The 27,727-nt window shown below is 48.9% G+C and overlaps 1 protein-coding gene across 2 annotated transcripts in view; it reads left to right on the forward strand.

Moving 5' to 3' along the window:
* Positions 1 to 312: 312 nt before the first annotated feature.
* The window catches only part of KCTD15 (potassium channel tetramerization domain containing 15), a 49,966-nt gene continuing 22,551 nt past the window's right edge, over positions 313 to 27,727 (forward strand). Inside the window, exons 1-2 of one of the 2 annotated variants that reach the window (XM_072980842.2) lie at positions 313 to 1,050; positions 7,719 to 7,897. In XM_072980842.2, the coding sequence (XP_072836943.1) occupies positions 7,734 to 7,897 (164 nt within the window). In that variant the 5' untranslated portion in view covers positions 313 to 1,050; positions 7,719 to 7,733. Of the gene's footprint in view, positions 1,051 to 1,224; positions 1,773 to 7,718; positions 7,898 to 27,727 lie in introns of those variants that run through there. The other variant, XM_072980843.2, reaches the window with a different exon arrangement.

The following is a 27,727-nucleotide window of genomic DNA, read 5'->3' on the forward strand; positions in this document are numbered from 1 at the left end:
CCAGAAAGAAGGGCTACGGGCACCGTTAGCAGGGCAAGAGAGAGGGAGCGCCCCTGGATTTCGGGGGGGGGGGCTCCCGACCGCTCCGTCTCCCTCCGCCTCTGACCGCCTGCTCCTACTGACTGCTGGGCGGAGAGGGGGAAAAATCAGTTTTTCAGGGAAAGGGGGTGCAACGAGGAAGAGGAAGCAGGCCAGCGTGCCAAAAGGGGGGGGGGGTTCTCTCTTCTTCTTTTGGAGAAAAAAAAGGCCGAGAGAAATAAAGCAGAGCGGCAGGGAGAGTTAATTGGAGAGGAAACAGAGAGAGACATGTAACAACCCCCCCCCCCCCGACACAGAGCGCAAACCTCCACAAGCCCCACCGCAGCAGGAAATCTGGAAAGCTTCTGCGAAGGGAAGGCGGAGTGCCGGCGGCGAGGCGGGGGGGGGCGAGAGAGAGAGAGAGAGAAAGAGAGAGCTCCCATTCCCCCCGCGAAAATTAGTCAAGGCGAGCGCGTCCAAAGGGCTCCGCCTGACGCGGGTGCCCGGGAGGCGCCTGGCCAGCCCCGGGCAAGGAAGGAGTCGCCTGCTCGGTGGCTCCCTCTCCTCGCTCGGCCCCCGCGCCCTCACCGCCGCGCTCTCCGGGAGAGAACGAGAGACCGGAGACGGAGGCAGAGGGCTCGCGCCGAGATAGATGCTCGCCGGTCTCCTCCGGAGCGCCTCGGCCACCGGGTCCCCGTGAAGCGCCCGCCCGCCCGCCGGCCTTCGCCTGCCCTCCGCGGCCTCCCGGCGGGGAGAAGAAACGGGGAGGGCCACCGGAGCCTTCCTCCCGAGGCGAGGCAGAGGAGCGCCCGCCTTCCTCCCCCAAGCGCCGCGGGAGCGCAGGGCGAGCCGAGGCGCGCAGGCGGGCCGGCCCCTTTGGGCCAGGAGCGGAGAGGAGCGCGTCGCCCTCGCCCTCGCCCTCGCCCTCGCCCGGCCGGGAGAAGAGGCGAGGCGGGGAGGACAAAGGCCCGAGGGGACGCTCGGCTGCCCGGCTCGCCTCGCCTCGCCTCGCCTTCTCCGGCGGAGCGCAAGGTAAGAAGACGCCGGGATGGCGGGCGGACGGAGGGAGGGAGGGAGGCAGAGAAGGCGCCTTGCCCGCCCGCCCGCCCGCCCGCCTGCCCTCGGTGGGCAGGGGAGGGCACCTCGCCTTGCTTGGCCCGGCCCGGCCGGGGAGATCGGGAGCGCTGGGGGGGGGTTGTCTTTGGGGGGGAGCGCTGCTCGCGAGGAGCTCGGGTCCAGCTCGCAGGCTGCCTGGGCAAAGCCAACCCCTCCCGTGCGCGCGGGCGCGCTCCCCTCCGTCTCTCCCTCGCCCTCTCCGTATCTGTTTGGGTGTGTGTGTGCGCGCGCGCGGCCCGTGTGTGCCTCTCTGTGTTTGTGCCTCTCTGTGTTTGTGGCTCTGTGTGTGTGTTTGTGTGTGCGTGTGTGTGCCGGCTCGGCTTCTTCCAAGGGCCAGTAGGAGCGGCGGCGGCCGGAGGAGGAAGGAGGCGAGCCGGCGATGGCCAGCTTGGCCGCAACCCCCCCGCTGCCGCCCGAGGCGCCGGGGCTCCCGCCGCCCTCCGACGCCGCCTCCTCTTCCTCCTCCTCCTCCCGCTCCTAGCCTCCAGCCCAGCCCCGGCGCGAGGGGAGGCGGCGGCGGCGGCGGCCAGCGAGCAGGGGCGTCCGGGGAGGCCGGGAGAGCGAGCGGCGGCGGAGGCGGCGGGAGGAGGCGGCGGCGAGCGGCTCTCATTGGGCCCCGCCGGCGCCGCGTTTGAATGGTACGCAGCCGCGGAGCCGGACCGGGCGCGCGGGTGTCCCGGCGCCTTGACAGCCGAGCGCCCGGGAGGGAGCCCGGGAGGGAGCCCGGGAGGGGCGCGGGGGCGCGGGGAGAGAGAGAAGGGGAAGGGGCGCACGGAGAGGGTCAGGGGTCTTATATTTTGGGGGGGAGGTCAGGGGACCCCGCTTGGGGAGGGGGCAGCCCCGGCCTCGCTGGGAAAGGGAAGCGGGGGGGGGAGAGGAAGAGGCTGGCCCCCCTCTCTCGTGACCGAGGGGGAGCCCTGGGGAGCCCCGTCTTCCCTTTCTTAAGGTGCCCTCGGATGGCTCCCCTCTTCTGCCCCCCTTTTGGGGTGGGGGAGCCCCCTTCCTTTGGGAAGAGCACAAAAGGCCAGGGAGATGCAGGGCATGTCGGGGGGAGGGGGAATGGCAGCTCTCGCCTCTTCCTCCCCCATCCTTTTTTTTGGGGGGGGGAGAGAGGCATGGAGCAGGAGGAGGTGGAGGTACGCGGGAGCGCACCCAAGCAGGCGGGCTGCGGAGACGAGTCTGGCGCCGGGCGAGCGGGCTTTGCCGGGAGACGGGCTCCCGGAGGCGATCCGGGGCTCCTCCGTGGATCCCTGCCAGGTGGCAACAGAGAGGCGCCCCCGGGGCACCTGCTCCGTCTCCCAGGCCCTCCTCTGCGGGGCCTCGGGTGCCCTCCCCCGGGGGAGGGACAAACTCTCCCTTCTCTGCCCCCCCCATCGCTCCCCTCTTTCCGCTGCCTACCTGGTTAAGAGCCCTGAGAGAATATAAGTCGGGGCGCCATGTTGTCCTTCTTAATTTAAATCGCTTTTTTTCCAGCATTGCTTCCCGTCTTGCTCTTTGTGGGGGTTGGTGGGTTTTCATTGCTGGGTTTGGGGTTGTGGCGGGCGGTGAAGACTTTCGGGGTGAACCCTTGAAGGAGAGCAGCCCAGGACGGAGAGGTGGGGTGTCTGTGTGTGTGTGTAAATGTTAAGCACTGAAGATGACCCGAGTTCGGAGGATGGATTTAGGGGCCTGGCCCATGAGGAAAGAGGGCAACTTGTTTTGGAGACCCTTGTGTGCGTGGGCACACGCAGCTCAGATGGGCGAAGAAGCCACCGGCCCTTTCACAAGACTGTTCTTTGCTTTGCACAGTGGGTGAAAACTTTTACAGGCGAACCTCCTTGTTTGTGGCCAGAGTTATTCCTTCCTCGCTGGGAGAGATGTGGAAAGGGGAGATATTTCTGCCCAGACTTGGTCTTCACCCCCTAACCACACGTGCCAGTCACCAGGTTGCTCCCTGGCTCTGTGATCACTGACTACGGGCCACCTTCGGGTCCCAGACCAGGGAATTTTAAAAAGCTTCCCAGGGTCTGGGGTACCAAACAGCCTTTGCACCGGGAAAGGCAGTGAGTTGTGCCCAACAGTCAGGCGAGATTCCTGGGGAGTGGACAAAGTTAGAACTTTTCGGTGGGAGCCGGTGGTCCTCTGTGGCTTATCCAGGGCAAGAATGATGAGGGTGGAGAGGGAAGGAAGCAGGGCGTGGAGTGCCAAGCTGTGTCACCAGGCTTATCCAAGGTGGGAGTGCTGATCGGCAGAGCCCCTTCCTGAGACCACCCCGTGCAAGACGATTGGGGGGCGAAGAAACAACCCTGCAGGAAGGTCTCCCGCACCAGCCCCATGGAAAGGAAGGGAACCCCTGCGCTCACCTTGCGCTCTCCTTTGCACAGGCAGAGTTTCCTGCCAGGTCAGGCCATCCACCAAGGGCCTGGATGGGCTTGGACCGCCTGTGATTCACAGAGAGAGCAAATAGGTTTGCACCATTTCAAGGCATGCCTTTAAAAAAAAATCCGCCGTTTTCATTTCGAGTCTTAAATGGGCATGAAGGAATTAAACTGCACGAGTGAATAACAGCATTAGTTTCAATTAATTTTTTTTTATCCTGGCAACAATAAACTTTAGAAACAAAAGCGTTTTTACATCCTTAATTAGCCTTGCCTCCCATCTGTGGGATTTTAAGTGCCTGTGTGCTTTGATTTAAACTTTGTCCCCTTCTTGGGAGTCTCTGGCTCTTCCGCCTTTATCATCTTTTGTTGTTTAATCCTGAGCATTCTCCTCTTCTGCTGCCTCCCTTTGTCCTTACCTGCTTTGCCTCTTAGTCTCTCAGGTTGATTTCTGCCTGGTTTCTCTTCCATCCCTCCCCTCAGCCACAACAAACAACACACACACACACACACACACACACACACACACACACACACACACACACACACACACACACACACACACACACACACCAAAAAAACCCCTTCATCAGCAGTGTGGGTTAGCATGGCCTCCAGCTGTGTGCAGAGGGGGGGGAGTGCTCCATCCACCCCAAACTTCGTTGCCACTTTTGAAGTCTTTGTTTCTCTTCCCCCCCCTTTTTTTTTTTAGTGGGATTTCAATTTGTGTGTATTAAATGAAGAATATTCCTGTAGGCTTCAGAGAAAGAGAGAGAAAGAAGGGAGAGACAACACCCTGGAAATTTCTGCAGTCTTTCAGCATTTCTCCCCCCAGGGCCATTGCCCCAGGCGGGGAGCTGAATGGAACTCTTACAACTGCCTTCTGTTTACCTTTTATGGTTAAAATAACAGCTTTGGAAAGAAGCAGCTTCATGGAGAAATGATTCCGTGAACTCATCTCAGGCTGCAATAGCCTAGCTAGTTTAATCACCCCTAGAGAGCTGAACAACTGTGAACTCAATGGGACACAAAGCCATTTTGTGCGTAAATGAGCGTGCCGTGGCTGCTTATTTCACTTTCCATGGGCAAATTGTTTTTACAGGCAGCACTTAGGCAGGAAGAGAGGAGCTGCCGTTTGGAAGATCCCCAGCGAGGAAATAGAGAGGAACAGAAAGAGCAGCTCTCCCCGTACAGATGATAAGGCAACTGGGTCGATTCAGAGGGTGCCACCCACTCTGGAAGCCCTTCTTCATCCGCCTGAATGGGAGCAAAGGTCACCTGTTCTTTCTAGGGAGGCTGATGCAGGAGCGCTTCCCAGTGGATCAGGCCCTCCACCTTCATCAGACACAGTTAGCATGCCTTTCTCTAGGCGAGCCATAATTGAAGATAGCTGGAACTGATGCCAGTGTATGGTATCTTCTAGAAAGAGCATCACCACAAGGAACCCCAAAATAGGTAGATTGGGCTCATTTCAGAAGGCTGTAAATCGATTTTAAATTAGGTTCTTTCGGTGTATTGCTTACAGAGACAGAAAATATAGTCCCACGTTGGTTCTGAGAAATTCTCACTGAGAAAACATCATTTTTTTTTAGTGAATGCTAGTAACGTGGTCATGGCATGTTTACTGTTCCATTCATAATATTTGTCTTTGGCAGAACAATAAATCTGAGAGGTGGAGTCCGTGGTCTTGTCTTTCTGATCCTCTTTTCATTCAGATCTTGATCCCATTCAGTGTGGACTCACATTTGTTCTCTTTTGTGGGTTACAAATTTCTTCCGCTGTTTTCTGCATCTTTTAAACGAGAGGCAGGGTGACTCATAAGGGAATTGACTCCATTCTCCCTTTTTAAGGAGAATGGCGGGATAGAAATATTTTAAATAAATGAATGAATACATTGTTAGCTTACAGAATTACATCTTGGATACAATGTTAACCTGGGAGCCCCTGTAAAATTCTTTAACAGCAAGTCCCACTGGAAACAGGTAGAGAAGCTTTTAAGTAAACACTCTCATAACTGGGCTTTCCAGATGTGCTCCTAACAACACTTATCCCAGAAGTAAAGTCCTCTCAGAGAGGGAGACTTGCTTTCTAGGAAACATGTCTGAGAGGAGCAGTGGGGTTGGGTGGGTTTTGTTTTGTTTTGTTTTGTTTGCAGAAACAGGGTTTTGCTGATGCGTAACAATTAGCCAAGATGCCAAGGCTCTGATTAATTAGAATCTTGTTTCCCATTTCCAAAATCATTGCTTGTCCCTTGTGCTAAGATTTCGTTCTGGCAGGACTAAGAAGGCGTGAAGATTCTCCTTCATTGGTAAAATGTAGGCAATAATAAGGACTTTAAAGTTAATTCTTTGTATTAGAGATAACAGGCTAGCTGAGGGGGTCAGAACAAAGGCTGCCAGAGGTGACCTCAAGCTTCCAGGCAGACATTCTCGTGTGCAAGCCAAGAATCCAGTACAAATAAGAGCTTAGGGTGTTTGGTGGTGGGAGAATACTGGGTGGTTGTGTTTCTGTGTGCACACACAACTGTAGGAATAAGACGTCCTCAGATAGAGGAATAAATCCTGGCAGAGTCTGGTTGTTTGTATTTCTCTTTGCTTTGTAAAAAGCAAGTCTTTTCATTCCTGGTGCACTTGCTTGAGACAGTTCTCGGCAAAAGCCACAGTGGAAGGGGGGAAAAAAGAGCAAAGCAGAGCTTTTAAAGAATTCAGCCGTTCTCCTTGAAGGTGGTGCTATTGTCAAAATGTTGGCGATAATTTCCGGCTAACTGGCTCAACTTCTGCGACAGCGCTGGTTCTGTGGTTGTTGGTCTCTGGATCCTTTGACGAGTTGGTGTTGTTTCTGCTTGCTAAGAAAGCAAATGATGTGGATCCGTAATGGGGTGATGTATTTTCAAAGACAGGGTGCCAGAAGCGTTGGCTGTGCACCTTATTCTGGAATCTAAAAATTAGCCGTGTTTTTCGGTTCACTTCCCTGTTTTTCAAAAAAGGGGCTCTCCGGGGAAATCTTCTCAGTTCTGTGTTTGGAAATGGTTTTGCTGAGATTAGGAAGATGTTTCAAAAGGAGAGCTTGGGCATGCTGAGAAACCGAGGTCCAGCTATTTTGTAAGGCGTGAGATTTTTGCTGTGAAATATCACACTCTGGAAGTGTCCATGAGAAGTGAGCAGAAGATAGAGGCTGTATCTTATGGCTGTAAACCAAAATAGCATGAAAGCTAAATTGTGCTCAGATATGTTCTATATCTATAATTTCAGGCTTATTCTGTTTTTTTTTTTTCTTGGCTACCTGTGTGTGTGTGGCAGGGTTGTCTTGTATAGATTAAAGCCAAGAGAAGCGCGGGCATTTTTTCAGACTAAAAGCTGAGCATCGTTGGTCTTTTAAAACATTTGGGTATGGCAAAGTGCTTTTGTTTTGCATTTCTCAAAGATCTATAGGCTTTTAGTAGGAATTGGAACAATGGAGGTCACATTTCTTTCGCTTTCTGAAAAGTGTTGCAGATAAGCAGAGTTGTGGTGTGGTGTATGTATGTTTCTGTTGGACATGGGGCATGACTACAGAAGGGTTGGAAATTATGTCCAAAGGATTAAAAATAGTATATTTTTTGGAAATATTCATTTGTGGCTGGTCTTCTGTAATTTCCCCCCAGTTAGATAGCGCATTCTGTAGATACAGAAGATAGATCCGCTTTGTTGTATAGGTGGTGATTTCAAAAGCAACAAAAAAAAAACCTCCAAGTTTGATGTGAATTTTACTACATGTCTAAATGAAATGCCCGAGGAGCTGAGGAAGTCACTAATTTAGAGGTGTCTCGTTACTGAGACAAACTTGCAAAAAAAAAAAAAAACCCTGAATCTCAATTCACAAATTGGTTATCCGTTTGTCAGGGGATATTTCACATCTAACACATAAGACGGCGACCTTTAATTAGAATTTTGCAGTTTGTTTTATGCCCCTGGAGGCTGACACCTTGAAAAAGACTTTTTTCTCTCTCTCTCCTTCTCTCCCTTGATTTCTTATTGCTAATAAGCATCTTTCCCTTTGCCGCTGGTCCTCCGAAGAGCATGATGCAAATACACTTAATTAGGGAGGTGGCAATAATTTGTTAGCTGAATATGTGATCAGGCAGATGCAAAAACGATCTTATTAGATCTGTGATCACATTGGAATCAAGGTGGTTCCACTGCTGCATGTAAGAGGAAGCTGTTCTCTTTTTTTCTCTCGGGCTTCTAGGAAGAAGGAAGAGCGATGTCCCGGCTGTCTTTGACACGCTCCCCAGTTTCTCCTTTGGCGGCGCAAGGAATTCCTCTCCCGGCTCAGCTCACCAAAGCCAACGCCCCCGTCCACATTGATGTGGGAGGACACATGTACACCAGCAGCCTGGCCACTTTGACCAAGTACCCGGATTCCAGGTAAGGCAGCTGCTCGTTTCTTCACCTGACTTTCGGTTGCCTTCTCCGACTGCCTGTTTCGGTCACGGTAGGTCAGCTGTAAGTTCTATGGAGGCAGAAATGATAAGCTATAGGTGTTATTTCCAGCGAAATTGTGTCTGTGTGTATGTGCAAGAGAGAGAGAGATGGATATGAATGTATTTATTCTGTTATATAATGCTGCCTTCGGAGCACCTGTTGAAGTGCATCAGCCCCTCTGTGTTACAGGAAGATGCCCATTTAAAGGTGTTCTCAACCAGTGTGTGTTACACACATACTTGTCAGTTGCTTCACCTTTACTAAAGCTGCCATTTATGGGAATCATAATTTACTTTTGTTCCCGGCCCAGTCTCACTTCCTTCCATGAAACTGATCCACTGGCCAAGTTTTCTAAGTCCTGTCCCAGAGAACCAGGTAGGCTGCGGAAACCCATTTGAAGCATGTGTGCATTCAAAGTTCATAGGACAGACGCATGAGTCACCGAGCTGTGGATCTGATGCTCCCCCTGCATGCTCAGCTCTGGGTCCCTCCTGTCCTCCATGCGGGTCCACCTCTGGCATTGGTCCAGAAGAGGTTTTAGGAAAGTGCATGGATTTAGGGTTTGTCAGGGAAAGGATTATATTGTTTTTAGCTTTTAAAGAGGAAAGTTCTTCACTTGCAGGAGGCACAAGATGATCAGTAGCATAGGTATGATGCAAATGAGAACGCGTGGGTCAATCCCTTGATACTCGCAAAGATTCGTTTAGACTTGTGTCTACACCACTAGAGTTTTGAAGCAGGACTGGCTTTGGCTGACTTGTTCCGAAAGAGACGTTGCCACCTGTGTATTTGATCATTCCTATTTAATGTTTGTTAACCTGTCACATAGCTGAATGGATAGTTCAGTGAGTTAGATCTCTGGCTGCGGAGCCAGAGGTTGGGGGTTCGATTCCCCCACTGGGCCTCCTGGGAGAAAGAGCCAACCTGTGTAACCTTGAGCCAGCTGCACAGTTCCACATCTGAGTGTTTCGTACCTGGAAAATGCGGAAGAGAGGCTTCATAAGTCACAATTGACTTGAGGGCATGCAATTATTATTACATGGGAATCTGGGCTTATGATTGTTAAATGTAGTCCATTCCTGAAGGCCTCATGGCCCAGGTCGCCGAGCCACTCAGCACTTCAGAATGGGCAAAGAACTCCATCCATTCCAGCTTAAGTTCTGCAGGTTTATCAAAACCCCCAGCAAAGCAAGGTTCAGAAATTAAGTTCCCTCCAAGATAACAAAGAAACCGATAAAAAGCTAATTGAACTTTCCAGAGTAGCTTTCCAGGAGGGAGAAGGGATGAGCCCCCCTCCCCCCCGAGGTTTCCTGGACTTGTTTCGTCTGGGCTCATAAATGGGGTCACGGAGACTAAAGGGAGTTTTTCGCCAGAGGTGAAGGTGTTTCTGCGGGGGCCGGACACTTCCCAGAGAACCAGATGCAGCCAATGAGTAGGCTTTGAGGACCTGTTCTTATGCCCCCCAGCTGGTTTCTTCAGGCACCTTGTGAAGATAAGACTGAGTCACGGCAGAAATGACGGGAACGCGTCAGACTAGAGTTTGCAGAAGGGCTGGTTTTTGGTGTTGCTGCTTGGGCATGTTCTTCGTCTAGAGATGCTTCCCCACAAAGAGGGCGGAAGTTGGTTCTGTCACAACATCGTGATGGTTCAGGGCCTCCGATTTGGACAGGGGACTGCGTGGCAAAACCGGGCTGTTCCCTGTTTCCCGTGTGGTGCAGAGTCAGCAGAACCTTGGTGGAGGAGAAGATGCTCTGCGCATGTCCTTGTTGAAGGAAAAGGTTTTTGTGGTCTTGAGTAAATCCCACCTGTTTGTTGTGGGTCATGAGAGAGAGAGAACTTCCCCTGGGGATTTTCCTGGTAGGTCTGTTGATCTGACCTCTCATTTGCCCTCAGTTGTTAGAGACTGGATGTTTAATGAGCAAGTGGAGTGGAGTGGATAGTGTGTCAGTCTATGGCTCAGGCGATCTGGGTTCAAATCTCTACTCAGGCCTGGAAACTGGGGGTGGCGCTATGAAAACCATTCCTCAGATATCTCACTGCTCTTGAAAACCCTATTAGAGCTGCATAAGTTGCATTGGGCTTACTGGTACATAACACACATGCATCACTTTTCAAAAGTATTTAGCTGTGGTGCATTTAAATGAGGTGAACGTGGAATTGGTCATCAAGGAACATCTCCCAAAGTGCTAGCTAGGATGGGCTGGGATTCCTTGTGGAGCAGACATGCACAAACTTGAGTTTTCTGATGCATAACGGTGACATCCTGCAGTGCTAAAGTATGGCGTTTGCTTGTAAGAAACCTGTGTCTTTGTCCACTAGCTTTAAGCATCGTAGCTGCTGCTGATTGACCGTCAGGTGTCACATAGGGATGTCCTTTATGCAGGTACAGCTGTGTCCTTGGGTCTGGGAAGCCTGATGAGGCTGAAACACCCTGAGAGGTCCCCGTAGGCATCTAACAGTGTATGGACAGTGTTCATCTGCTCTTCGTTTGTGGCAGAAAACAATGGGGAGAGACATCCATGTTTCCTGCCGATCATGCAAAAGAGGCAGCTGCTCTGGACTATTAAGCCGGTTCTAGGGATTCTTCCTGTCTCTCAGGCTTGCCTTCCTTGCACGGGCACGGCTCAGTCTGGTGTGCATCCCTGGGCTTCTTTGGGCGGAACAAATGAAAGAAGCAGAAGCAGCTTTTGCTGTTCCAGTATATGGAGGGAATCTTTTTCCCTCCGAATCTCCTGCTAGAAACCCTGTCTTAAGACAGTTACGGGACCCGTTTTGATTTTCCCAAAGTTGAGGTTTCAGCACAGATTATACCAACAAGTGTGTAAATCCTGAGGTATATCATAAGGCTTAATTCCATTCCAGGGACAGGTAAAGGGCTTTGGAAATCAGAAAGAAGGAATCATGGCTTTAAAAATTTATCACTGGAGAGGATGAAATAAACACTCTTTATTCTTTCATGAGATTGCAGGTTTGAATGCTTTAAAGTTTACAGCAAAGATAGTCAGGGCTGGACGAGAAAGACATCTTGACCAATATCCTGCAAGACTGGTTGTCCTCTAAAGCAGTGGTTCCCAACTTTGGGTAACCCAGATATTCTTGGACTACAACTCCCAGAAGCCTTCACCACTCCCTGTGCTGGCCAGGATTTCTGGGAGTTGAAGTCCAAGACCATCTGGGGACCCAGGGTTAGGAACCACTGCCCTAAAGTCTGCAGCTCAGTGTGAGCATCCTGAGTGTGGTCTAGGACCCACACTCAGCTCACAAGAAGCGTGTGTGGGGGAGCCCAGCAATCCTGCCCTCTAGCTCCGTGTTAGTCAGAGAATGTGGCGAGCAGTCTGAAGGTGCTCAGTTCAAACTGGGGCTTTTCCTGAGAAGGATCTGCCCGAAAACCCGAAGAGATATGGCAAGGACATATAGTCAGCTTTGTGCTTGGCTTTGGGGCAGCCAACTTCCTTGTTTCCCAGAATCCTTTGTGACAAAAAGGCCCCATCCATCAGCCACAAAGCCCCTTTAGAAGGACTCTCCTGGGCATAAGAGGTCCTTAGACCCATCCGTCTCCATGGAAGCAGAGAAAGTGTTGTCCCCACGGGCATTTGTGCCATGATTCAAACAAGGAAGTAAGCCGGAAGAGTAGCCACTGGAAATATTTAGGGCATTTGCCATGCTGGAGTTGGTATCTGAGAAGAACAGCAAGTGTGAAGTGTGGAAAAACTCCGGCTTGAGAACAAATGAAACCCTGAGTTTAGTATTAGGGAGGGCTAATTGTCATAAATCCAATCTCTGTGGAAAGAGTGAGAGACCAACTGCTCTGCAGTGTGAAGGAGTTCTTCGCCCGAGGCGGTCAGGAAAGGTCCAGAGAAGGAGTAGTGGCAAGAGACCACCAGGCACAAGAAAGGGAAGCAGCGTGCTCCTCCGGCGCACTGATTACTCCATGCATGGGCCAGGGCCTCAGCATTGCCATTACGCCAGCCAGCTCACCAAGATGGCACAGCATGTGCCCTATGCTCAGATATACTGTGTTGCACATGATTCCTTCAAACATACAAGAGCATTGATCCCAGTCTTTTAATGGAGATGAGTAAAAATATGTTGTTGGATCTCCTGTGCTTTCCCCCTCGTTATTGTTGCTATTGTACTACTAATAATTGTGTGCTGTCAGTTCGATTTTGACTCATTTTCAGGGTTTTCCAGGTAGAGAATACCCATTTTCTACCTCTTGGCAAGAATCCTGTTGGTTACACCTATGAGCATAATTTTTCTCGGCTGGGAGCTGCTGCAATGTAGAAATCAATGTCGAAGTCAATGTAGGTGTTTGCTGTTGTGCATCAGTTGTGTTGCAACGTAGCAACAATCCACTGTTAAAATCTATGCCCATGGAGTTATGCCAGCATAGTTTTTCAGTTGGATTACAGCCATTCTGTGAATAACTCTTACAATGACCTGGAAAGGTAGGCCATATGCAGGTGAAGGTGCTGAGTTTGCCATTGTGAGCATCCGAGAACAATTGTGCTCTCTTCAGGCGTGGGTAGACGGCTCAATTATCCCAGCCTGAATCAGTCTAGATTGTGCTAAACAGGGTTGCTTTGAAGTGTGATATGTCGTTTGGGGTGATCCACGTGTATCCACATGCAAGCATCAACCACGCTGCACCTCAAGCAACCCTTTAAAGCATCATCTAGATCAGGGGTCTCCAAACTTTTCAGTCTGAGGGCCACATCATATATGTTCCACATTTTCAAGGGCTGAAGGAACACACACCTGTACGTGTGCACAGGCTGAAGGGAATGGACCAGAGCCTGTGACATTTGCAGGATCAGATAAAAAGGCAACGTGGGCCAGATGTGGCCCGTGGGCCATAGTTTGGAGACCCCTGATCTAGACCAATCTTCTTTCCCTTTAAATGGAAAGAAAACAAAAACCAAATCATCATCATCATAGAACTACCGAGCTGGAAGGGACCCTCTGGATCATCAAGTCCAGCCCCTGTCAAGGAGGCCCCGAAGGGGAATTGAACTCCCAACAACTGGCTCTGCAGCCAGATGCCTTAAACCACGGAGCTCTTGAGCATTTGAATTCCTCTCCTTTCTCCTCTTCCATGCTTCACCTAAGCCATTTAATGATCTTGAAAAATTCACCTGCACTTTGTCGCGTTAATTGCTGCATCATTTTATTAGGTACTTAAAATGTTCAGAGGTGATCTGTGATGGTGACCATATCAAAGCACATTTTTGAGAAGGATTGGAAGTCACAGAGCTCCAGGGAGGAGGCTGGTGGAGTAGGGCTTCAGTTTTATCAACCCCATGACCAAGATGGCAGCCAGATGGTACCAAAAGCTTCGTCTGGAGTCGCAGGGAGCTTTCCAGAATGAAAGAAAAGAGTTGGTGATTTGTCAGTGCTCACTGCAAGCATATGTTTCAAGACAAGAACATAGAGCAGGTGGGGAATTCCCCAGAATTTTCATATTATTAGGCAAGTGCACTTAATTGGGTCAAAACAGGGGGGAACCCTTCCTTCGTGTAGGGCTGGTCCTGATCCGGAACATTTCACTTTTCCCCACCCAGATGTAGGCGTACATGCCCATACACACACAGACACCAGTATATGCTTGCTCTCTGCATCCTAACTCTTCCCAAATTGAGACATGATGCAGTCCAATCCATTGTGTGTTTCCTTGTAAGGAAATCCCATTCAGTAGGATTTTCCTCAAGGTTGAAGATTTTGTGTAATGGGGCGTCCCCTACATGCCTACCCACTGGACCAGGTCGTTAGAGATAGATTGGGTGGGTGAATTGGGTAGGTAAAAGAGGGAGATGGAGATTTGCAAATAAAGTCCAGAGAAAATCTGGATAATCTAGATTTATCTAGCAATCCAAAGCAGCTGTGGAATTTCTTCAACCAAGGGCAAAACATGTAAGATCTACAGCACCTATTAGTGTCAGACTTAACACCTGGTAGATTTATTGGGACATGGAGCCTCTGCAGGGAGAGGTGGCCAGTCAAGTTGGCCTGCCCAGGAGGGTGGTGGGTACAAATGGTTTCTTTTAGACCTTTCTGTTGCCTCAACAGACAGTTGCGTTGAAACTCTGGTTGACTCCTGCAACTGGGAAACAGCACAGACCATTGACACAGTTTCTTCAGTGTGCCCCCCCCCCGGTAGCATGGTGTCAAACTAGCCCTGTTATGCTCTGGCACATAAGAGGACAATGTAGACCACTTAATGGCTTGTTGCAATCCCTTGTCATGACGTTCTGCAGATGAAATCGCTTAGATCTGTTAGAAGCTGTAGTTCAGTGGTTCCCAACTTTGGGTCCGCAGATGTTCTTGGGCTATGACTCCCAGGAATCCTGGTCAGCACAACTAGGGGTGAAGGCTTCTGGGAGTTTTCATCCAAGAACATCTGTGGACCCAAGGTTGGGAACCATGGCTGTCATTGGTAAAGACCCAGCAAATGTGAGTTTGGCCTGTGCGTGTCCAGTGGCCGTAGAGGCTTCCCTTCCTGTACGGACAGAAGAAGCCGATCCTTTGTGAAGCGAGAGGCGCCATGGGTACGCTGGGCAGCTGCAGGTACCAACTTGCAAAATCATCATGGGCCAGGAGAGGGGCTCAGTAGTCAAAAGGACTGGAGAACGCTTTCGTTGTCGCACCGCAGAGTTCCAACATACTTAAAGCAAGCAGTTGTGCTAGAGAATTTCTGTTCAGTTCCTAATATTCTAAATTTAGGCAAGATGAGTGGACTGCTGGGTGAAATTATTCTTGTCATGTGCCAGTGAGTCGCTTCCAATTTACGCCAACCCTAATCATGTTTTTAATGATCCGAGATGTTCGAGGAATGATTTGCCCTTGGCCTCTCCCAGCGAGTGTCCATGGCGGAGGAGGCATTTGCACCCGGGTTCTCCTGGGTCCTGATCCAGCATTTTACCCACCACAACACACTGGCTCTCTCCTGAGATGGATGACCTTGATCCACTTCAATCCAACTGGAGGCATGGTGACGGAAAACACAGACCTTTGAAGGCATGCAGATTCTGTGCCAGAATATCCCTCTCTTTTCTGCTCAACGTCTCCGTAGCTTTCGGATCTATGAAACATGGCGAGGCATGTTTTAGTTATGTCCCATGTGGACCATTGGAAGAAGCGGGATGTGGGTCTTCCTTTGGGATGGGTTGGGATTTGTCAGCTGTGGAAGGGGTCTCCTTGTAGGAAGCACAGGGCTCCAGTCCTATACTGGCTTCACTGCCTGCCAATGTTAGGGCTAGGGTTAGGTTATATGGCCCAAAATGACTTGGGTTCAGAACAGTCTTAAGGATTGTATCCTCCCATAAAGACTTGCTTGGGTTTTGAGATCTGCAGGGGAAAGTCTTTCTCTTGGTCCCCCAACGCTCAGAGCTCATCCACCCCCAGCTTCCTACTCCTTCCCGAGGAAGACAAGGGCCCTTCTCCTCCTTTGGTCCTTCCTTACCCAAGTAGACTTTGGCCGTTGACTGGCTGCAGAGGACTTATTACCAGTTGGATGTGTGGTCCTCTTCAGGACAGGATATTAAAGTGTATTTTAAATCTGAATTATTGTATTAGATCTTCAACTTTATTCTGTTTTAATTGTTGATCTCGTTTTGTGTTTCAATTGTGTCTTATTTTGTTTTAACATTACTGTGCCATGCCTGGAGTCTCTTGTTTGGGAAGAAGGCAGGATGGACTCCAATAGGTAAAGAAACAAATCAGTTGGTTGGTTGATCCGTCAATCGATTGGTGCCCTTCAGTAGACTATGACTATCTTTATTTGGAAGAAATGGACATCAGATTTGCATGGGCATGGTTGGTTTGTGCGAATCATCTGAGCAGGATGCTCTGGAATGTGTTCCCCGCATCTTGTGCTTTTTCTCCTGCAAGGACTGAAGGGAGTCATTTTCTCATTCAAAAGCCCTTCAGCCCTAAGAAGCCACATTGCACATGGAAGGGCTGTGACAGGGCAAGATTGTGCGAAAGGGAGCCAGTCGGAAAGGTGCAATCTCATGGCGGGGAAAGCAAGACGTTCTTGGGAGCCTGAGATGTATTTTGTGGTGCTTGTGAGAGGAATACCCCCAATGTATGGTTTGCTTTTAAGGTGGAGAGCAAAACCCAACCTGCATGTCCTGCAGGCTTCAGTTAGTAATCAGGGAGATTCATGTGAGCAGAACAAGGTGGGCCCTGTCAAGACCCAACTTCTCTAGCATCTCCTCTCGTGTTTTGTTATTTATGGGTTTATTTATCTGATTTTTATCCTGTCTTTGTAGAGCATTGTGGTCTGTTTATTTCAAAGTATGACTATGCATGAGATGGAAGGCATTCCAATATGAGCAGGACGGCTGCCAACGAGACACTGTGCCAACATGAACCACGTTGGCTTGTCGTCTTTTGCCAGGGCTGATTTCGTTGTGCCTCATCCCAAAGATGGTCGGGCTGGTTGGACCAGATTTTAAGAAATAAGTCTCACTGAAATGAAAAGGACTTGCCTTCACTTAAAGAGTGACAGGTCATGGTGGACTAGGAAGCCGGTCCTCACACACACAACCCCCAAATGTCATAGAGCATTCTCTGGCCGCAAGTCAACTGTGATGCTTGCCTCTTTTTGTTGAACTCGGCCCCATAAAGACAAAAGCAGGAGAAATTAAATCATCACATCGGCCATCCATTGGGATACCCAGCATGGTGTCATGGCTAGAGTGATGGGGAGACGTGGGTTTGAATCCCTGCTCAGCCATGGAAATGGTGAAACCCCTCCTTAAATAATTCACTTACTTTGAAAGCCCATTTAGGGTCACTATAAGTTGGTCCTGATGGCACAGAATATATACACTATCCATCTATCCGTCTGTCTGTCCGTTCACCCACCCATCTAATATACTACACAACATATTAGAGGAAAATACTGGCATGAGAATACTGATCTTCTTAGAAGGCTGAAATATTTATTTATCCTTTGCTATTCGTTATTTAGTAATGAGGGTTCTCAGAAGGATGATAAAAATAAAAATAATAATGGTGAAGCTAAAATTCTAAAACTACACATTGGCATAAATGCAAAAACGACCAATTTAAATCAAAGCAGAAGCTGAAATAATGATAAAGCAGCAAAGAACGTGGAGGTCTTTGAAAAATTCGCCATTAAAACTACCCTAAAACATACCATGTCAACACAAAATAGGATGGTTGTGGCAGCTACTGCTATTGTTATCTGCCATCAAGTCCCTGCCAACCTATGTTGACCTTATCAATTAGTGACTTCCACAGATAGATGCTCAGACACTTAAAAGCCTGCGAAAATACGAATTCTCGGTCTGTTTGACAAAGTTTGTTAGAACGAGGGCATCCATGTGAACTCTCGGTGGGGATATTGAAAGAGGTAAATAAATAAGAGTACACAGGAGTTGTATCAATCATAACAAAGTCATTCCTTGTTCCTTTGTGAAGAGTGTTTCTACCTTGAGGGAACATTTCCCATGCAAATATGAGTCAACAAAGCAACTCTTGGGATTTGCTATAGAGCTTCCAGGACCATCGTAGAGGCTTCCGAAGGATGTTTTAGGATGTCTGTCCGATTTGTGCAGGTCTGAGGGAGTGACCTAGAAAAGGCCCCTATGCTCTCTTGCATCGGCAGATGGTGGGGAAGCCTCAGAGGAAACCCCCCCCCCGAATTGCAGAGAACATTATAGTTCAAAAAGATTTCCTTTCAGGAAGCATATACATCAGATCGAGGCCCATGGGCTTTGATTGGGATGGGTTCCTCCTTGCCTTGAGGTCTTGACTCTTGAGTGTGACAAGAAACCTCTCTACACGGCCCTCCCTTGAAAGGAACATAAAGGGCAGGGCAAAACATTCTCTTGTTTAAGCTTTCGTTCATTTCCGTGGTTCCGGGGGCAGAGCGGCTGATTGCCTGCTCTCTCGGGCAATTTGTGTTGAAGCCTTTTCTTTAAAAAAGAGGGGAAATACTGCAGAGGGAGGAAACGAGAAAAAAGAATCTGAAATTCTTCCATAGTTGTAAAGTTCCAACGTTGATGCCATGTTTTGAAAGGAAACATCTCAGAGTCACCGATACGAGGGCTTCAGGGCCGTCTGATTCATGTTTTCACCCTTGCTAGCGCGAAAGAGGCCATATGACACTTTCGAAACTTGGGTGGAGATTTACGTGACAGATTGTGATTGCGTTGGGAAGAAAACCTGTGAAGGCTCTCACAGCATCGGAGGTGACATCTTATTTATTTAATTTTTTAAAAAAAATATAAAAAGCCACCCACAGCTTGAGCTAGATTACTGATGGATGGCAGAAACAAAATCATGGTAGAAAATCGCCCTTTATTTTTCATAGCTTTTTCGACATTGTGTATTCTTCGTAATCCTCTGACCAATCTGTCTTTTAGAAAGAAGCTGAAGTGGAGTTATAAGCAGCCGGCTTCCGCAGTTGTAGCGCATATCTAACAAATTTAAATTGGAACAATTTAAATTGGAACAGTCTTCTCTGCTTTTGCTTTTCCTTCTTTTCCCATCTGAAAAAAAAAACTATTCGTTTCAGGATGGGCAAGATTTTTGGGACACTCCCAAGGGGACCTGGCATAAAAAAAGGGCAGCTCAGTGGCCTTGGGTCTCTGGCTACAGAGCCAGAGGTTGGCAGTTCAATTCCCCACGACTGAGCCTCCTGGAAGGAGAAGAGCCAACCTGGGTGGCCTTGGGCAAGCTGCACGCAGTCCCAGAAGAAGGGAATGGTGAACCGCCCCGAGTCTTCTCAACCTGGAAGCCCTTGAAAAAGATTGCCATAAGCTAGAATTGACTGGATGACATGCAATTATTATTTAGCTGACTGGAGAGCTGAGTGGCTCAGGTCTCTGGCTGGAGAATCAGAGGTTGGGAGTTCAATCCCCCACTGGGCCTCCTTGAACGGGGATGGACTCGATGATCCATAGGGTCCCTTCCAGCTCTGAAGTTCTAAAAAGAAGAAAGAGATGATGATTATGATGATTGGGAGTTCAGTTCCCTCAAACAACCACCCCAGGAAGCCCACCACAGACCATGCATCTCCTGCATATCAGTCCCCCAAGCACTGAAAATGTAGGATCAGAAGCCACTTCTACTTCCAGACCCTTCTTCCCTTCTCTGATGATGTTTCTGGTCGAAAAAAGGCACAGAGAGCGGGCTTGTTTTATAGGAGAACTGTGTTTTCTAGAATGCAGGTCTCCTTAGCGTTGTCTTTTTAAACCTGGGGAGCAGCGGGAGAGGCCCTGGGGAAGGGACGAAGCTGGGTCAGGCCACGCGTTAACCTACAGGCCACGTGTCGCCACTCCCTTGATCTTGACAAACGGAAGCCGAAAGTGCGTCGGCCTCTCTGTTCTCTCACAACAATGCTGAAAAGGAAAAGCGCTTCCCTTTGATTGATTTTCCGTTTTAATCCTTGGCATCTGCCTTGCGACTCAAGGAGGTATAGAGAGATGAAGATAAGGTGCACTTCGCGGGAAATTGTGCCCCAAGGTCACAGTGAAAATGCAGGAGACGTGGCGGTGTTGCCTCTTGATACCTGGGCTTTGAACGCCTGTTGCCGAGAGACATCTCTGCACCGTTTTCGTGTGCACGGATCTTTTCCCTGCATACCGTGCAAGAGGGCTGCTTAAGCTGAGGGAGGCCAGAGTCCTGGAAGGTTTGGTGGGCTGCCGCTGTGGGAGAATGTAGGAAAACCCAGCTGGATAAGGCCAGGATTCCACCCTAGTGTCCCCTCCCTTTTTTAAGAAAAGTGTTTTGCTCCAGCAAAAACACACACTCAAAAACCTGAATATATTGTGATATTTTGAAGACAGACACACAGATACAACTATACTTCATGGACAACAAGCCACTTCTCGAGAGACATCCTGAAGAAGCCGCCTTGAATCCTTTTAAAGAGAAATGTGGGGTTAAAGTATTTTTAAGAAAGAAAGAATCCACTAAAGTTCACACTTACATAAATTTGCTAGGCTTTAAAGTGCCACATGCCCTTGTTCCTGGTTTTGTAATTAGTTTGTACTGTAGCTCGGTGTTTTCCTCAGACAAAGAAGGGACATAAAGAACAGCCTCCCCCTTCCTGAAGCCCATCCCGCCCACACTCCCCATGTGCAGTATCTACAGGTAGACTGCCTCTGAACATGGAGGTTCTCTGCTGTCCTGTCAATGACATCTGCTTCTCCCTCTTCTTATTGACTCCAGGGATTTCCATCCATTCCTTATGTGTGCTGTGCAGAACTGCTTTTCGAAGAAAGTATTTCAAATCGACGGGCGATCAGCTTCGTTGCGCGGCCCCCAAATTCTCTAGAGATGGGCACAAACCATGAGTTTGGTGGTTCGTGTTGGTTTGTTTATCAGCTAAGCCGGTTTTCTGCACTTCAAAGACCCACCTCCTCCTGAGCATCCGCTCAGAGGAGGCAGAGCAGGAAAGCTAGGCTGCTGCCTCCAAGTGGACGCCTGCTAGGGGAGGCAGGGTTTTGAAACTCCAAACGCCTGTTTGGCCAATAAACTAACCAGGGAACCAGCAGTTTGTGCCCATCTCTAATAGAGTCATAGAGGGCCAGGACTAGAAAGAACCCCAGGGGTCATTGAGTCCCTCCCCCTGACAAAGCAGGGAATCCTTTCTTAAAGTGGGTGGTCCACCAGCCTCTGTTCAAACACATTCCGTGCTGGTGACTCCCCCACCCAACAAGGCAGTAACTGCTCTCCCTGTTAAGAAGGTCTTCCTAATGTTGAGTCAGCATCTCTATCCTTGTAACGAAAGTCCTTTTCTTCAGGCCCTGCCCATATTCCACGTGATGGCCTTGGTCTTTTCTTCACGAGAATAAACATGCCCAGCTCTCTCTGCCATTCCCCCTAGGGCTTGGACACGTTCCTTGAGCTCCTCCAGATCAGCCATAAACTCAGATGCTCAGGACTGAACACAGGTTTATAGTTGACATCTGGCAAAAGGTCCCTACCATCTATCCAAGCCAAAAATCGCAAAGCCTTTGGTAAAGAACCTTGGGTCCCCAGATGTTCTTGGACTACAACTCCCCAAAATCCTGGCCAATACAGGTAGTGGTGAAGGCTTCTGGGTGTTGTAGTTCAGTAACATCTGGAGGCCCAAGATTGGGAAATCACTGCTCTAGCCTCTTCAGAGGGTCTTGGCTGAGATAGATGGGTCTAAAGAATGACATCTCTGCTGGCTAGCTGGCTAGCTCGTTGGTTGGTTGGTTGGTGTTAGACCTGCCTGGAGATGCCAAGGTCTGCACATTTCAGAATTTCCAACGCAGAACATATGCTCCACTGTTTGAATTATGGACCTTCCCTCTTCCTGGGATGTGCAGTTTAGCAAGGCTGCTGTGAATTAGCAATCCTGCACCCCCAGGAAATTCATTGTTCCCAGTATTCCTCGGGAAGACGAGACATCAAACCAGTTTTTAAGCAAACGTAGAGGCTCAGAACCCGTAGGTAGACAGAAAGGGACGCACGAGCTGTGGTGTGCCTTTCAGAAGTCTTCTGCGACGGTTGTATAAAAAACTAAAAAGTAAAAGTAAGAGGATCATAAGGGAATAGACATGCAGGCGAAGAAAGAAGACAGGGACATAATGTTTATGTTAAGATGTTCAAATGTCTGAGTAATGGGATGAATCCTTCCAGGTGCTGAGTGCCTTGAAGTCCCACTGCTCTGGGAAAGGAGAGGAGCCCTTCTCCCCACAGAATTGGGCCCTTAGGAAAGCGAAGGAACAGGAAGATATGGTTCGTGGGGGTTTGCTTAATAGGAATAGCTTTTGCTGAGACATTGATGTCTACATCCCAAATTTGTGGCATTTGAAACATGAAAGAGCAAAGGGAGCCTGCTGGAGCAGCGGTCGCAACGGTGTTATAAAACAGGATGTTTTTAAAATGTGATTATATTTTTTTAATCTCTTACTTGCCTGGAAAATATTCTGATTAGGCTGAGCAAAAAGAAGCCTTTGCTGCTCCCCCTCTTCCTGTTTTCCCCTCTCTCACTCTCTGGGTATGTGGGGCAAACAGAGGGGTCCAAGTGGACCCACGGAGGGGGAAATGTTGTGGCCCAGTAACAGCAGCCCCTTGGAGGGTGGATGACGTCTCAAGTGTAAAGTCCACAAAGACTGAACTACGAGCAAGAGCCTCTTGCATATGTGCAGCATTAAGTGACCATGTGTGCAAGAGGGCCTACCTTGGCTCCAGTCCATCCCACTCCCCGTTTTCCTTGGGTCAAGGAAACCGTCATGCATATATTTGTGCGCTTGATGGAAGGCCGGACAGCAAGTCAAGAGGGGAAAATTGCTGCTCCGCTGCCCTTAACAGGCAAAGTTTTTCCCAGCCCGTGCTGTGTAGGTCACTGTTCTGGGCCAAAGTAAAAAAAGGCAAGGAGGGGAGCAAGATGATACCTCGGGAGGTGCAGAATAATTTCACACCTCACGGGAAGAGGCGAAGAAAACCGTTTGGTTCTCTAGAGCTGTCGGTCCTCACAGAGAAAGCCACAAAATGATTCTCTTTGCCTTGCGCTAGGGTGAGCTGCAGAGGACCAAAGAGAAAACTAGAGAGCAATTCTTGGCTAATTCGTACAGTCCGCTCAAGGGGCTCGCCTGTGAAAATGTGCCACATAAGTCCCAGAGGTGCCAGATTTTTTTTTTTAACCAAAGATTCATCCTCGTCCACATCCCTGACCACCAGGGTTTAATTTGAGTCAACATTAACTAGTTCTAGGAAGTGTTTCTCCTGGCAGGACTTACCCTAAGAATGTATGAAGTGTGAATGAGTAATATCCCTGCACGTGCTGAGAAAAAAAGTTTCCTTGACCCACTGAGTAAGGATGCAATGGATATTTGTAAAGGCTTTCTCCCCTTCAGCGCGAAAGAGTGTCTTGACAGAATTGCAGCACCCTCAAATGATGGCTACTGCAGATTTTCCACTCCTGTCTTTCCTTTTCAGCATCAGCATTAGCCAAAAAGAAAAGAAAGAAAGAAAAATAAATTTTGTTCCAAAATCTTGCATTTTGCATTTTAAAAATCTTTGCAGTTTGTGCATAAATGCATAAATGGCGACATTTTGTGCAAAATACATGTTTGTGCAAAAAAAAAAAATTTGCAATGCCAAAAAAAAATGCAGTCATGATCTTGTCCAGCAGGGGGTCAGTTTTCACTCTCACCTGCAAGGACAGAACGAGCAAGAATGTACCTCCCTAGCCATTGAGTCTCCTCTGGGTCACTGCCTGTTCCAACATTCCTCCACTGGTCCTGATGATGTCTAAGGACAACAAGCATCTCAAAAGTGGCCAATTAGAAGTGAGGGTTGTGCCTGAGAATCCCATCACAGCCTCCTTTTGTCCCGGAGTTTGCCTGTTACGATCTGATAAACCTTTCGGCAAATTTCTCTGTTCAATATGAGTTTCATCAGCATTTCTACCTATAATGGAAAACCCTAATTGGATTCATAGTCAAACTCAGAAGCACGTATTATTCAAATTCAGAAGCACATGTACTTTTCAATTCTCTTTCATCCCCTCATCCGTTGTTACTGGAAGTTAGAAAATATTAGAACTCCATCAGAACTCCCTCTACCCACCCACCCCCCAAAAATCCCAGCCTCCCCTTTGGTAGTTTGACTCTTAAAAATACAGTATATATTGATGGCTTATACCCCGGCTCGGATTTATGGTGAAAATAGATATTCTCATCTACACAGGAAGATATAAAAGTATTACATCTAGGTGGCAGTTGTAATAGATGCAGTCTTTCCTTCGGGTGTTTAATAGTAAGTGGATGTAATATCCTTCAAAAGCTTGGAAGGAGTAGCGTATGGTTGATGATGGGGGGGGGCGCAGAGGGGTTCCTGTGGCATTTCAGCATCAAAGTTAAAAGTTAGGAGCACAGGGATATTATAAAAATTAAAGGTGGAGGAAAGTCTTTGCCTTGCAGGATCCGTGGGATTGCGGTCCTGCCTTCGTCAGCCCATCCCGCTAACGCTAAAGGAAGAACACCAGTGGTCCTTCACAGTCCTTTTTGGGGGGTCCTTAGGCTTATTCTGGGATGGGGCAAGAGTTTTGAAAGCTTCCGCCCTGCGCCCATCACAGCTTCATGGCCAGTTTGATGGCTTGAGACTAGAAGAAGGGGGTGTCTAAGGCAGAGGTGGGTCCTCCCCAGGCGGTATCTTTCTTTTTTTGAGTTGTGTGGAATTTCTGTCTGTAGAGCAGACCCAAGGTCCCTCCTGCAGGTGTGGACGGGGAAGGCTGATGGCATGTGACGGTCACAGCGGGCGCTTTGGCTACACCCTGGAGTTTGCAAACTTAACATCCTTTGTTTTATGACGGCTCTCCGGGACTTAAATGTGGGATTCTCCTTTGGAGTCTGATTTTTCTCAAATGGAAACGTTGGCCTGAATCATGTCTTGCCAAGCTTAAAACACTTTCAGGCCTCAAACCCGTAAAGGCACAACTCACAGCCTTGCACATGTTCATGCAGACGGGGGGGGGGGGGGGGGAGGAGTGTTTGCCACTGAACTTTTTGGGAATTTCTGACAGATAAGTGTATATGAAGCTGCAGCCGGGAATGATCAGGCGTTGGAGTATATATACCCCAGGGGAGGAAAGGACCCGCTCTGTCGCAAGGCAGACAAAAGCCATATGCAGTTTCTTCAAAACAAACAAACAAGCGCGCACGCACACGCCCTGTAAAGTTGCTGCAGCGTTTGGAGCAGAAGGCTGGGATCATTTTGAAGGCCTCGAAGCAAGGGAATTCAAAGCTAAGGCCATGCTTTCCTTCCTCCCACCTCCGGGGCATGCCAGAATGCCCTCTTTGGTACTGTGATGCAAAGGAGTGACAGAATCAAGGGGTCCTTCTGTCCCGTCATTAGCCAAACAGCCCCATTAGGGATGGTAGGATGAACTCAACACGCGACTTGTAACCAGGTAGTGCTCATCTCCCCCACCCCACCCTGTCCCTCTCTACAAATGGCCACTGCATGATTGGCTACACATGCCATGTACAGTAATTTATTTATTACTAATTTAGAGGGGGTTTTTAACCAGTTTGTCAAACAGAAAAACTTCCAGAGCAGCTTGGGATTCAGTGGGGAGAAAAGACAGTCCCGGCCCTTAGCATTAGACTTTAAAAGACGGGACAGAAAAGGGAGAAGAGGATGAGGAAGGAAGAGTAAACATGGCATCCTCACATTTCTGCATCCATCGTATTTGCTTGCAAGGGGGCCTTGATATTATAAAGGTATCCACTTACCATCTCTGCGTAGGGTGAAGCTTGCTTTTTTTTTTGCCCATTCCTATCCGGGCTAGAGAAAACCGGCGGAAGTGATGGCCAAGACCGAGTCCTGCTCAGTCCGATGGCCTGTGCGATGATCATGTGCGCGCATGCCCTGCGCATGTGCAGGAGAAGGAAAGAGAAAAATGGAAATGCATGAGAGAACGGTTGGGGATAGAGGCGAGTAAAACAGAATATTAAAAAGAGGTGTCCGATACAGGCTAACAGCTTAGGAATGCCGTCCCCTCCGTCACGGGGTTGCGGGCCCCAAAGCAGTCTCCCTCGAGACCAGAAAAGGATTGTCCACCTGCACGCTAAATAAACAAGGTTGCGTCTGGATTGTGATGGGCCATTTTTTCAGGGCAGGTCGGCTAAGTGCTGGTTGTGTTCATTCACGCAGCTGTTAGTCCCTGTGGCTAATCTTGTCGGTTATTTGAGCTCACACTAAGGAGGCAGTGAATGCTCACAAATTTATCTTGGACAAGGAGGGAGTCTGAACCCACGAAAACACTTGTGGGTTTTTTTTCTCCTGTGTGAAAGCAAAGCAACCTTTTTTTGTCAGCAACAGCACACATTTTGGGGGGGGGTTGCCTCTCCCACAAAAAAAAATCCCTTATGTTTTCCTTGGCTTAAAATACGGAATATACTTTTGTTTTTTTGTTTTGTTTTGTTTGTTCATTTGCAAAAAAAGTGAAAAATGCACAAAAACATTCAGAATTGTGCCCAGGAGGGGAGAAAAACCTCTGAATTATTTTGTCTTTGTGAAAATGAAATTGGCGCGGATTTACATCCAAAGCTTTTGAGTTCTATCATGGCATTCCGAAAGTGTCGGCTTTGTGGAAGGAGCTGTGTCGTGCTTGCTCAAACAGTTGCAAAACTTTGTTGTCTAATTTTTTAATTTATTTATTCAATTTGTTTTATATGCCATCCCATGAGCACAAACTCTGGGCGGTTTACAGGTTAAAACCTAAAGCCCTGAAGACCCCACATAATAAGCAGACGGTGAAAAACAACAGAGTGATACACAACAGTGTATATACTGTATAAAAGCTAACGTTTGTAAATAGCAGCAGCAGCATCCAGGAGATTCAGTTCTTCAAGACACCTTTAAATAATTCCTTCTTTGCCAGTGTTCTGAACATAAGGATGGAAGATGCCTGATACAGCTAGTAACTTGTTCCAGAGGCCACCACCTTGTAGTTGCTGTTTTGGTCCCCCTTGGTGTGTCCACTTTGAACAACATGGATTGAGAGAAGTAGGAAAGGAGCTGGAAGGAAGGAAGGAAGGAAGGAAGGAAGGAAGGAAGGAAGGAAGGAAGGAAGGAAGGAAGGAAGGAAGGAAGGAAGGAAGGAAGGAAGGAAGGAAGGAAGGAAGGAAGGAAGGAAGGAAGGAAGGAAGGAAGGAAGGAAGGAAGGAAGGAAAAATGTATGCTTCATGATTTACTGGAATTGTCCCAAGGCCCCTAGGATAGAAATTCACCTTATTTGCTGGAGGAAACCTTTTGCTTTGCTTTGCTTTGTGCTTTGCTTTGGCAGCCGTGCCAGGCCCCATGTGGCTTACAGACCCCTGTGGCAGCCACAGGGGCCGGGGCTCTGCCCGCCTTTTTCTGCCCTGCGCAGAAAGGTCTTCTCTCCAGCTCAGCCCCTTTGAGGTTTCTCACCTCGGCGGCTCGAACTCGGCGTCTGAGCCAAAGAGTGTGATTGACAGCCTCCAGACCAAAGCGCCGAGCAGGCCTGGGAGATCTTGTCAGCTCTGCTTTGCACGCCGTGCTGTCTCTGGGTTGAAACAGCCGGCGTGTGTTTGGGGGGGGCGGAGGGGAGGGGGCTGGACGGCGGTGGCAGAGAGGAGCGCCAGCTGTGTGGCAGAGAAAGTGGAACAGCGCAAGAGCGCCCAGCGCTTGCGGCGCAGAGGGAAATAAAAATCCGAAAGGACACCTTTCAGGGCTTATATTCCATAAACGCGCAATTACAAAACAGTTTGACACGGGGCAGAGGCGCCGGCTCCGCCATCCATTTTTAATGAGTGTAAACAGATAAATTACGAGAAGAGCACAAATATTACCAAACGGGTTAAATATTAATCACGTAATTGCTGAAATTAACGTTCTTGGTGGCCTGTTTGCAAGGGAGGCTGGCAGATGAAAATCATGGCCGAGCGAAAGGGTGCTTTTATAAAATGGGTGTTCGGAGCCATCTGGGGCCGGATCCATGGGGGAACCCTTTCTCCTCCAGGTCTTCCCAGGGAGGGGCAAATGTATTCTGGGCACTTGAGCCCTGAAATAAATTAAAAACCTACAAGGATGAAACTGAGAAATTAGAAGGTGTTTTTTCTTAAGCACGGAATGCCCGCCACGTTGATTTGTCACTTTGGCATGGAGCCTTCTTGTTACGAAGCGGGCACAGAGAAGTGACAGTTCACACAAGACCCTTCGGCGCTATAAGCACAGTGTAGCTCTGGAGGTGTCCCCCAAGTGCTTCGAGGCTCCTCCAAGGTTTCCTAAGGCTCC

This window comes from Pogona vitticeps, chromosome 10 (genome assembly GCF_051106095.1).
Source record: "Pogona vitticeps strain Pit_001003342236 chromosome 10, PviZW2.1, whole genome shotgun sequence".
In the NCBI taxonomy this organism is placed as follows: domain Eukaryota; kingdom Metazoa; phylum Chordata; class Lepidosauria; order Squamata; family Agamidae; genus Pogona; species Pogona vitticeps.